Source organism: Macrobrachium nipponense, chromosome 14 (genome assembly GCF_015104395.2).
Source record: "Macrobrachium nipponense isolate FS-2020 chromosome 14, ASM1510439v2, whole genome shotgun sequence".
Taxonomy (NCBI): domain Eukaryota; kingdom Metazoa; phylum Arthropoda; class Malacostraca; order Decapoda; family Palaemonidae; genus Macrobrachium; species Macrobrachium nipponense.
In genome coordinates, this window is record NC_087207.1 from 24,500,215 (window position 1) to 24,513,057 (window position 12,843).

At 40.0% G+C, this 12,843-nt stretch overlaps 1 protein-coding gene across 1 annotated transcript in view; it reads left to right on the forward strand.

Annotated features, from left to right (window-relative positions):
* LOC135226397 (TATA-binding protein-associated factor 172-like) overlaps positions 1–12,010 on the forward strand; it is a 165,766-nt gene extending 153,756 nt beyond the window's left edge. Inside the window, 1 exon segment of the mRNA XM_064265884.1 lies at positions 8,326–12,010. Within this exon segment, the coding sequence (XP_064121954.1) occupies positions 8,326–8,538 (213 nt within the window). The 3' untranslated portion in view covers positions 8,539–12,010.
* The last annotated feature ends 833 nt before the right edge of the window (positions 12,011–12,843 follow it).

Below are 12,843 nucleotides of genomic sequence, written 5' to 3' on the forward strand. Positions count from 1 at the left end.
AGTAAGGAGCTATGAGAGCCACCTGACCTTTGAAGGATTTCAACTTGTGCAGCACCTTCAGGAGAAGGTTCACTGGAGGGAATAAATAAACCTCCCTCCACTGGTTCCAACCTATACTCAGGGCGTCCGTAGCGTATGCTATAGGGTCCATATTTGGGGCTACGTAACAAGGCAGCTTGTGGTTTGCCCCTGTAGCGAACATATCTACTTCCATACCCGGTACTCTCCTACAAACCCTCTTGAAGAATTCCTGGTCCAGTGACCATTCTGATTCCAGGGGGACTGACCGGGACAGTGCATCTGCTACTACATTGTGGACTCCTGCCAGATGGGTAGCTGATAGATGCCAGGTGTTCTTGTCAGCTAGAGAAAAAGTTGCTATCAGCACGTGGTTCACATGACTTGACTTTGAACCACCTCTGTTTATACCGTGTATCACTACTGCACTGTCGAGAGCCAATCTGATATGAGTCTCCTCCGGAGGACAGAGCTTCATTAAGGTCAGAAACACTGCCATAGCTTCCAGGATGTTGATGTGAAGCTTTTGGAACTGAGGTGACCAAGTACCCTGAACCTTGTCGTGCTGTGAATAACCTCCCCAACCTGACAGTGATGCGACTGTATGCACCAGTAGGGTCGGGGGAGGGAACTGCAACTGTAACTCTTTGGCTAGGTTTTCGGCCATTGCCCATGGACGTAGACGTTCCTTAGGAATCAGAGGTACCCGGCCGAACTTGTCGCGACACTTGGCATTGGCCTTTGAACGTCAAACTCGATTGGTGTCCTTGAGCTTGGCTTTCAACAGAACGTCTGTGACTGAGGCAAATTGGAGCGAGCCTAGGATCGTCTCCTGATTCCTTCTCGAGCCTTTTTGCATTTCAAGAATTGGCTTGTTACCTTGGCATCCCCTTCCCTGATGGAATGGAAAGATTGTGTGAATCCAAGCCCCAATGGATACCTAGACACTGGAACTTGGATTCTGGGGCCAATCGGGACTTGGTCCTGTTGATCTTGAAACCTATATATTCCAGGAAAGATATGACCTCGTCCATGGCTTTCATATACTTGTCTTTGGCCATCTCCCAGATTAGCCAGTTGTTTAGGTACGCCACCACCAATAAAACCTGAGACATTAGCTCCTGCACCACTACCTCCACCAGTTTCGTGAAAACCCTTGGGGCTATATTCAGCCCGAAGGGCATCACCTTGAAGGAATAGGCTTCTTTCCCTAGTTTGAAGCCCAGGAATGGATGGAAGTGCCGAGCCATCGGGACATGATAAATAGGCGACTGTAAGATCTATAGAGGTGGTGAGGCCCCCACGAGGAAGTAAGGCCCGTACCTGAGAGATGGTCAGCATTTAGAACTTGTCGCAAGGAATGTACAAGTTTAACGGGACAAGTCTAAGATCACCCTTCTTTGGTCGGTCCCTTTCTTTGGGACACTGAATAGACGACTCTGAAATTTCAAGTTCTTGTCCCGGAGACTGCTCCCTTCTGGAGAAGATCCCTGGAGTAATCCATCAACCCTTGGGTTGGATGCTGATAGATGGATACTATGCTTTCGGCTCAGCTGCTGAACCCCCAACGATGTTAAAAGAGATATAGCCTGCCTCCTATTTGAGGAACTTCATTGAGATGATGAGGGTCAGGTTCCTTTTCTGACCATGCACCTCTAGCTCGCCCTTGGGCTCCTGTTCCTCCACGCTGACGAAAGGGGCCTCTAGCCCTGCAACCCCTAGCAACCTTGGTAAAAGGTTGTTAAATACCCGATTCTCATAGACCGGGTTAAAAGCAGGCGACACTGAATACAGTGGTGGAACCTGTTGGCTAGCCGACGACAAAAGGAAGACAAATTGATGCTGTTGCCGAGGCTGAGCCTTAGAAGATGAAGGTTGGGGGAAACTTGCTGAATTAGAACAGCTTGTAGCACAGGATGCTGTTGCGGAACTTGGAAAGGTTGGTACCTTCTTTGACCCTTCCTAGCCCTAAAACTGGAGGAAGAAGACTCTAATTTCCTTTTGAAAGGAATGCCCCAACGCAATCTGATGCTTTGAATAAAACATAATGCCTCGTTCTGAACCTTGTTTACTGCCGAAGCTGGGAAGAGATCTGCACCCCAGATTGAGGAAGCCAGAAGCTCGTTGGGTTCGTGCCTGATCGTAGCCTCGGATAAAACATGCTTCCTGCCATTTCTCTTAGTAACCGGAAAGCCGTACGAGTCACATTGCATGCTTAAAAGTAACTACTCCGCAATGACCTTAAACAGCGGTTCATGAGCGTACTCCAGAGCCGCCGTCTCCGTCATCACTAGAGAGTTAAGAGACCTTGCAAGACGTGTCCTAGCATCAAATTCAGCTTGGATCAGTGCGTTTGACAGAGGCGCTTACTAAACAAGTTGATTGCACAGTTTGGCTTAAGCTTGCCTACCGAGAATGTAACCGGCAAACTTCCCACAAATTCTCCCTACCTGGGAGTAGAAATGATGTGGGATCTGTCTTGCTAGGCTGGGGCTCTTCCCGAGTCACTGCCTGAAGGGTAAGTCCTGCTACCTTTTATGTAAAAGGTAAGGAGTTCCCGTCATCAGATGTAAACATCGTGAAAGGCTTTTAAATGCTGTTACCTTAGTATTTGAACAGATCCACTTCTAGGCTCCATATCCATACTTGATGAGCCTGATTGCTAGAAAGGATAACAGTCCCCTTGGAGACCTTGTCCTTCCTAATCGAAGCTGCCTCTATAAGCCTAACATAACCTCTAAATGGTGGTCATAACCTTACATATGTTGATTAATTAATGTAATTTAATTTAAAGAAATTTATATTATTTATTTATTTATTTTTATTTATTTATTTATTTATTTTATTTATTTATTTATTTATTTATTTATTTTTTATTTATTTATTTTTTATTTTTTTTTTTTTTTACACTAACAAAAGTAGTGTAATATAATTCCATCACAATATGCATAGAACAAGCCGTGCGGTAACCTGTTGTACAAGGCGTAGCAGGCAAAGCAGTTTTCGTGATGCCAGACTACGGAACCGGAAAGCAATACTGCGCACGGGGCATGGTTCCGGCAAACATCATGGTTGCACGGATCCTGTAGACCGGCAACCAGACACTGAGTGGCCTGTAAGTGCAATAATATATAAGAACAATTGCACAGACTTATTAGGATTATTATGATAATAATGTCATATGCCGGAGCACTTAGGACTGAAAATATATATATATATAAAAAATATATGTATATATATTCATATATTTACGTCCCGGGGACCGTGTAATAATTAAAACCACCCGGAGCTGTATGACCCGGAGTGGGGGGTACTCGAAGTAACCCGGGACGGCCACATGAACTCGCAAGTTCCGTGGCAAAAGAAAGAAAAATATATATATATATATTCATATATTTACGTCCCGGGAACTGTGTAAGAAATAAACCATCCGGAGCTTTATGACCCGGAGTGGGGGGTACACGAAGTAACCCGGGACGGGCCACATGAACTCGCAAGTTCCGTGGCAAAAGAAAGAAATGAAAAATATATATATATATATTCATATATTTACGTCCCGGGAACTGTGTAAGAAATAAAACCACCCGGAGCTTTATGACCCGGGGTGGGGGGTACACGGAGTAACCCGGGACGGCCACATGAACCCGCAAGTTCCGTGGCAAAAAGAAAAGAAAATAAAAATTAAAAAAGAGAACTAAAATAACAAATATCATATCTCCGCCTACGGAAGAGTAACTTCCGTAAACATAGCCCTCAACGACTACCGGAGAAGCCGGAATCTAAATCCGCCTTATGCGGAGAGGGAATGTTTTAGGCGGATGGATGTAAGCTCCGGGAGCTGAAAGAAGCAGAGCGCAACAAATCCACGGAAGCCGAGGCTGCATACGCAAAGCAATCATCAACTCCGGAGGCGGTCGGCTGAGAAGCGACACCCACTAACCTAAGGTCCTGGAGGACCCTCTACATCCCCCCCTCCGCTGATGGGAACGGCTGTCAGCGACAACCGAGGCGAGAGGAGCACCCAACTACTGGGGGCCCCACGTGAGGGGGAGGGAGGGAGGGCTGATGGGGTGACGATCACGTGAGCAGCGTACCCTCGCAAATAAAAGATCACGAGGAAAACGCAGGCATAGCCTATGTAGGCTAACCGACCTAACATCCAACATATACATAGAGAAAATAAAATCAATTACTTAAAGGTAAAAGAAAATCATGCTTTAACACGGGGCAATGAAAATAAACTTACGTAAAATATAAAACCGCAATGAAGGCCACTCGATAATGGTGGGCGCAAAAGGGAAAAAACTACTTGCCTACTGACAAAACGATAAAAAACGGCAAGCTGACGAAAAGAAAAAAGGGAAAATTCTTGAATGAAATAAACCAAACTTAAAAATAACCGGGGGGGGGCGGTGGATAAACGGCGAAGCACGAAATAAAGAAACGAGCTCGAATGAAGACCCCCGTGAAAAACATGAAAATAATGAAAATAACAAAACATAAACGAAAATAGGATCGACCACCCAAGAAATAAATAAATAAATATATGTACTGAATTATCACATTTTACAAGCAGAGAGGAAGACCATTCGAAATGGTACAATTCAAGGATAAGCCGTAAAAGCGACTTGCCGCCCGCCCGCTACTTATAAGTGACGCCTAATAAAATCCTAAATAAAGGCAAAACGAAAGGGAAAATCACTCTCTAAATATTGAAAAAGGGCGGAACCAGTACTTAACTTGGGTGAAGAGGTAGATTGACGATCCGTAATCAAGAATAAAAATAAAAGAACAAATAGCTATATTCGAACGTACGAACACGATATGGCTATCGATAAGTATGACGTCACAGACGCCTTCAACGGGGTAGCTAGGTGTGACCTATGGGTCGGCTCCCCGTATTTAGGGTCTTTTGATGAGGAAAAGGCTAATTGGAGGGGTTGCTGTGGTAGTGTTTAACACTCGCCCCAGTTTTATACCGACACCTTTTATATAGGTGAGCGAGTCAGAAGCTTCTGACATGTCCAATTTAGCAGTTCTCTGGTATTATAGCAATATTTTACTAGAAATAGTGCTAAAGCAGACATATTTCACTGGGCGACACGGCTTCCTCGCCCAGAAATAGATTTTTCCTACGTCAAAATCCCTTTTCTACTTCTTAGTGTGGTAATTATGCTTTATTTCTGTTATTTATTTTGATATTTTCTAGTTTGATGTTATAATTGACCCTTTGAGAATGGGTTTATTCTGTGGTTTTTATGACTGTAGTAGATTAATCAGGTCAGTGAATTGTGTTTCAATTAATTTGTATTAGCCTTTCCTGTGTATCCAAGCACTCTTCAGACAGTCCTTGACGGAAGATCCTTCTACTTGGCCAGATATGCACTTGATACACTACTCAGTACCCCTGGCGTCCATTAGAAATTTCTATGTTCGTGTTGTTTAATAGTACATACAATATCTGTTTGTTCTAGAATTCATTCCATTACCAGACAGCACTGTGGTTGTACAGGTCCAGTTAAGCGTGGGGAGTATGTTGGACTGTCACCATGATGGTGTACCCCCAAGGACATAGGTATAAAATCTCTAGCTATGTGCTATCCAGTCGAAGGGGCTCTTCACCTTTAGATCTACAAAATGTTGTGGAGTGCTTTTCTGGTGGAACTGTTTGCATCCCATGCCAAACTACGAAGCTACTATTCTTACAGACTGGCAGGATAAGCAAGTGATGACTTAATGGTTACCTTGGACAACCAGGAGGTACATGCTTTTCCTCCATTCAGTGCTCAATAAGTTTTGTCACTGAGAAAGTCATGAAGAGACCTTATTCTCAGTAAGGTTGGGTATTCAGACTTGCTATCACTCTTACTGAATGTTCCAAGATTCCTTCAGTACTGGGAGAAGCTGGTTTGACAGCCTCAATTTTAACCTGAAATTTAAGCCCATAACCTACACCTGGAAGCTATCAAGCACATCCTTTTTCAGAGAGGATTTGATAAACGCAACCAAGGTCATCATTACTCCTAGAAGCAGTGTACCTCAACAAGTATACCAGCCAAAATGGCAGATATTCTGTATTTTCTCCAACTCTTTATGGTTAAGGTGCTTATATCTGCCATTTAGGGGATACAGATGTGCTGTGACACATTTTTGAAAGCCAGGGAATAAATCTGGCTCTTCTAGTGAACTGTAGGGCAAATGTGTCAGAATTATGAGAAAGAGATTCAACCAAGAACTCCGAAGCCTATTATTTTTTGGCTGTCTTTTAACTAGCCAAGCTAGTGATGAATATTGATGAATTAGCTGTGTAGTCCGATGAATGACGATTAAAATAGACTGCACAGCTAAGCAGAGGAGAGGAGTTACATCTCCTCTGAGGGTGCCTCTTCGTCTTTAGGAGGTGCTCCGGGAGGCACTGACTCGGGCGCAATTTTGGAGGCACTACTTAGGGGTTTGGGGAGGCTTGGAGGGTCCTTCTTCATACATGTGAGGAACATGGGTGATTGGCAGCTGCTGTCGTTGCTTTTTCATGGTGATGAGGGCTTCATTATAGGGCTCCAATGCTGTACCAAGAATGTTTGAAAACTTTAAGGAGTGTTCCATATAAGGATCCCATGTTGCAACAAACTCCTGGGCATCGTTTATCATTCTCCTAATTTGGGACAGGCATTCCAGTCAGGCCCCCCTCCTCCTCTCCAGAACCTGGAGTGTCTTCTTCCTCGCTGGCAGACTTCGTCAGGTCTTCCAAATCATGGTCTGTCAGGGGGTCAGAGTGGGCATCAATGAGGGTGCCGACTTCGTCCTCGGTGATATCGTCATAGCCTTCACCACCTTATTAATGGCCGAATGCTGCATTTCCTCAGGAGAGAAGCCCCGTATATTATGGACACAATCCGGCCACAACTTACTTCAGCATGCATTCAGGGTCTCCTTCTTCATGTCCTTCAGTGGCCGGTCGATGACAGACAGACACGAGGCAATCGTGAATTTACGCCAATACTCTTTCAGCAGAAATTCGCTGTCACAGTCCATTGCATCAACAAGATGCTGGAGGGAGTTCCCACTGTAGATGCTGTTTTATCTGTACCAAAGTAGGTCATGCTTACATTTTTTCTGATTTCACTTCCTTTTTTTTTTTCTTAATGTATCTCACTGTGCTCTCATTCACATTAAAATGGTAGCCAACTGCAGCATTTTTGTTGGCACATTTAATATATGTCTCATCATCATCATCTATATTCAACATTCATCACCGGTAATACCTGTATGATTTAATATTACCTAACAGAGGTGCCATTAACTGCATATCAGCACCATAAATCGCCGAGTTTCGGTTAATGGCGATTTTCGCTATCAAGCCCTCAAGAGTGGAACTCCCGCTGATAACCAGGGACTGCCTGTATTGCTGTACAAAAAAATTCACATCCGCAAATAGTGGTGACCTGCAATTAATTCTATAGATACGTTCCAGAGAAAAATCAGAGAATCTTGAGAACGCGAATAGTGGGGGTTGACTGAACTTAAGATTTTAACACAAATTCATTTTACCAAGTTCAAATAACAAAAGGAATGATTTCATTACTATAAAGGGTGCCTAGTGTCCTGGATGTATACCTAGCCAGGTGGAAGTATTCTTGGAATGTGTTGATAGAATTTGATGCACAGGATGTTTTGCTGGCAAGTGCAGAGGATATAATGTTAAAGTATAGTTTATGGGTTTGTATTAAAAAAAATTTTTTTTCTGTAATTTTGTATGTGTAGGTTCAAAGGGCCAACTCAAAGTATTAGTTCTTTTACAAAAGAAAAATTGTTGTGGGTGTGAAAAGTTTGACAGGAAAAAACCAGACAGAATGAGCAGAAAGAAAAAGGCAGAGAGCACTGCAGCTTGAGGGGGAGGGCAGGGGAACTTGGGATACAAGTTCATCATCTTTGGGTATTCTAGAGTGCAATAAAGTATACCTATCCCAATTAATGGTAAATCTTTGTTGAAAAGCCACATGTAAAAGTCACTTGTAATTTATGAACATTGAAGTCCTATGCTCCAGAACGTCAACACCGGGAAAGACTTTTTTTTTTTTTTTTTTTTTTTTTTCTTTCTTTTTTTACGAATAATGGCTGTTTATTAGTATTCATAAGTAACTGCGTTACACTGCTAAACTTAACAGCATTTATTCTGCCTTTGCATAATTTTTATTTCAACTTAACTGACAACTTTATAGAAGATTTAATCAAGATTATTTTTAAAGATGATTTTAGGTTGCATTTTACAATATGTATTTGGTTGTAACTAAATTCTATATATTTCAGCTGTTGGATCTATTCTCCCTTAGTTCCAAAAAGGGAGAAACTTCTAAGGATTGTCAGGGCAGTCAGGGACGGAAAGGGACAAATACTCAAGCTCTTGGCATTGGTACTTCAGGAGCAAAGGCTGTGTTGGAAAACTTGCCCGAACTTTGGGACGATGACCAGTATGAAAGTGAATATGATTTAACAGCATTTATGGCAATGTTAAAAAAATAATTTGCTATATTCATCACTCTTGAAACCAGATAAAAATGGGTATAGTATTATATGTTCATATCTTCATTCTTATAGAATTTATAGAGCTCTCTAGACTAACACCAAGTGTTTAGTGCCAGAGACTTTGCAATTTCAACTTTTTGTTATATTGCTCTGTAGTAATAGAAGTTTTATATGACATTTTACATGCTTCTTGCACTTGGATTAAATTTTAATTGTGACGTTGCCCAATATAAATCCTAGTAAATGAAGCAGAAGCAAGCAGTGATTTCTAAAAAAAGTACAAGAAATTAGGAAATGTTTATAAAACATTGTTATCCAGTTCGCAACATTTTAGTCAACTTTTAAATTTTTTTTTCTAATTTACTGAGTTTTTTTAAAAATTTACTGACAGAAAACTTGAGATTAATGTTAGCTATATTCTAAGAACAGTTAGTATGAACAATTTTTTCCTTGAACAAAATGATTAAGAAAGTGCTAGTCATTAAGATCTACCTTTCTTTATTACTCTTAAACATAAAAACATTCCTTAAGCTACAGTACTTTACTTCTATCCTTTGTAAATTTTCACCCCCATGTTATACATTAGGTTATTTTTTCCATAGTTTGTCAGATCCTATAGTTTTGTGAAGTTCAAATTCTTTGTCCTACCTGGTTCAAATCAATAACCTTTCTGTCTACAGCTAGTTCTTTACATGTTTATGTTCACACTAGGTCAAACAATTACGGTACCTTACCAGAGCTCTTACCTTGGTACTTGAAAGGCAGATTTACTTATTAAAAAATAGATCACATGCAATTTCCAAAATTAGTAAAGGGATTTTTAAGGATTTTTCAAAAGAATGATTTTTCCTTTTAACTCTGATTTTGCTCTCTACTTAAACCTTAGTTTGGATGAAATATATACGTGTACCTAATTTGGCAAGGTAGTAAGTGTGTTTACCTCCATGTCCAAGACGAGTTTGATCCAGCATAATGGTCACAATAAATGACAGTTACAAGGCTTGCATGTTATCCTGCTTGCTTCATGGTGCAGAAAGATCACCTGTGTACAACAGCTAACTAGGTTTAAAAGATTCTATTACCATTCTTGAAGATGATCCCTGGCTGGAATAACAGATAAATGTGGCTGCCCTGAATATGGCAACTTCTGATTCCATTTATACGGTTAAAAAAAATCTTGACTGGATAAGCCATTTAGAAAAATGAGTGACAACTGGGTTCTAAAGAAACTATCATATGGAAAAGTACAGAAAAAGAAAAAGTTGTATCAGTACAATATAAAGTGAGTGAGAAGAAAGTGCCAGGACTGAAGACTATGGAACACATACGGTCAGGGAAGGCTGTGTTGTGTGTCTAGGAGAGGCATTTTAGAAGGCATAACCTGATTTATCATAACTAATGCTTGTGGAGAGCAGTCAGAAGCACCTGCAATACCATGATTGTTCCTACCACAGAACTGTCATTCAACACGAACCTGTTCATTTATTAATGCAGAAGTGTTAGGAGAAGTGTGTGTGTGTGTGTGTGTGTGTGTGTGTGTGTGTGTGTGTGTGTGTGTGTGTGTGTGTGTGTGTGTGTGTGTGTGTGTGTGTGGAAAGGATAACCTACAAGGGTTGAATACCATAGGTTGAAAGAATTAATGGAAAGGAAGGGGCTTAATACCCAGGAAGACTGAGAATGCATGAGAGTTGAGGACAAATGGTGCTGGGTATCTGGAGGTGTTTTATGCAGTGCTGATTAAGATTTGTGCAGTTATATGAGCTGCTTATATTGCAGAAAGTTTCTGTACATGAGATACACCCACAACTCTTTAAGTATGAATTTTGCAGTTAATGTTTTTTTTCTTAGGAGCCACCCCGTGTTAGGGAAAATTGCTTTCGTAAAAAATGTTAACCAGGCCATTAACAATTTCTAAATTTAATAGAGAGGGCCTAAAGGGTTTGCTATTAATGAATACGTATATAAGAGTCTGTTTCATATGTACATTACAGCTCATGAAAAATTTAATGACGAGAATGTAATGGAAAAGATTGCCAAATTTCTTTCAAGGAATTATTTTCAATACGTGATATATATTGTTGGTTTAAAAAAGTACAATCACAAAAAATATGGTTGTAACTGTTGTTGTGCATCCAGGAATTGGGCTGTGGATTATCATCAAGTACCTAATGGGTCATACAAGTATGACCAGTCCAAAGAGAGAATAATATTACTTCCATGTCCTTTTTTTTTCCACGAATGAACACCATTATGTATAATGCAAGGGATATAAATTTAAAGGGTTTCTAAAACTAATACTTACATCATTATAAATTCCTGTTGTTGATGCTTTTACCAGTCTTTACTGCTGACCATATTGCAGATAGCTCTACAGTAAAAGTCAATTCGCTATTGGTTAAAGATAGCTAACTGAATGGTTTCAATAGATGATACTGCAGCAAATCTTATACCATATGATTTGGAGCAGTGTACATTACATAATGTGAACTTTTACATCTGATGTGTACTTTGGTGAATATCATGGGAAAACAGCAGAGATAAGGATCTAAACCAAATGAAAATTCAGATAAAAATTTAGGTGTACTTATTTTATAGCTTACCAATAAATAGAAACCTTAACATAAAACTACTGATAATGAACACAATACTATTACAGTTATTAGTTGAATAGCAATACGTACATATAATTGCATAAGTGAATAGAAATTTGAGAAAAAAAGGAGGCAAACAGGAAAGTGCACGAGTGTACCCTCAAGCAAGGGAACCCATACAGGCTTGAGAACATTAGTTCAAAGGCCACCACCCAGTGACTAAATATGATACGCAGAATAATCCAGCTGCCACAGTAAGTGCCACTGAATTGTCCTTAGCAATGCACACTGGCTCACAGGAGGAAATGGGGAGGGAGGGTGTTGAACTCCATCTGAAAGGTACCTCTTGCTTGCTCTGAAATTTCGTGTTCAAAATTTCGTTTTTTTAAAAATCGGCAAGTTGGCCTGACCTTTAAATAATGAAGTAAAGGCTCTAGTAAGGTGATATATTGTTTACTAACAAAAGAATTTTTTTGTTATATAGGTTTTATGAATAGTTAAAGGGAAATGCCAAATCTTACCTAAATGTCTTAATGAGGTTTTTGAACACTAGTTTATCTAATATCTGAAGAAAAAAAATATACTATTCCTTCTCCAACTAACTACCTCAGATCCAACTCCCAAAACAGCCACAATTGTCTACTTCTCCAGTCACAAAGTAATTTATTGATAAAAAGTGATGCAACTACTTCTAGCTTTCTTTTGTATCTAAATCAGTTGCCCTGTATTTTGTGTCCTTTTTTTTTTTTTTTTTTTTTGCAACTTAATCAGTTGCTCTGTATTTTTTGTACTGTGATCATTGCATTGGGTATTTGATAATGTTAATACAAATGTCATAAAGAGCCATTGGTTTACTTGCAATAAAATTGTGATAATTTTTATGAATTGTTATTTTACAATTATGCCTGTGTAATTACAGTGAGACAATTTAACATTTATGTGCTGCACTTTTAATGAGATTCAGCTCATTAATTTTGTTTACAAGAACAAATCCATCATGAAACCCAATGTGAGAGTTAACATATTAAGCTTAATTTTTTGGTTCCACTACCTTTATAAAGATCTAGCTAGCTGTTTCATGGATATAATGACTAGTTATACCACTGATACAAAATATCCTCAGTATGTAATGCAGTTTTGAACCAGAAAGACACCAGGGTCGGTTTTGTCAAAAGTTGAAAGTATTCTCTTCCTATCAAGTTGGGATGGTGCTAAGAGTGTATATGTTCAATCCCAATTATTTTATATATATTTGATTCTAATGTCCTGGTTAAATATGGAGATATCTCCACAATCCACAATAAAATGTTAAAATAAAGTTTATTTTTCCTTCCTTACGTAAGTCAGTATGTGAGCTGTTGTGACTGTTAGGTAAGGTAGAGAAGTTTATTTTTTAACATGTCTTTTATGATTGTCAAAATCTAGATTGTTTTACCAAGCAGTATATACATAAAATTACCCACACCTGTGGTCTTGAAATGCCTGAGGCACTACAGTTGGTAAATTTCATAAAGGCAAAAGAATAAAGGTTGCAGCTCTGCCCTTCTGCCTATGGATAACTAGGTCCCCAAGCCCATAAGTACCTCAAATTTCCTAGACCCAGATCCTAAACTCAGTATGCACCAAACCAGTCGACTATGCATCACCCCTCTCACTCCCTTCCAGTGCACACAAGAGGCAGAATTGATCAAAGGAGATCTGTCCCTCAAGT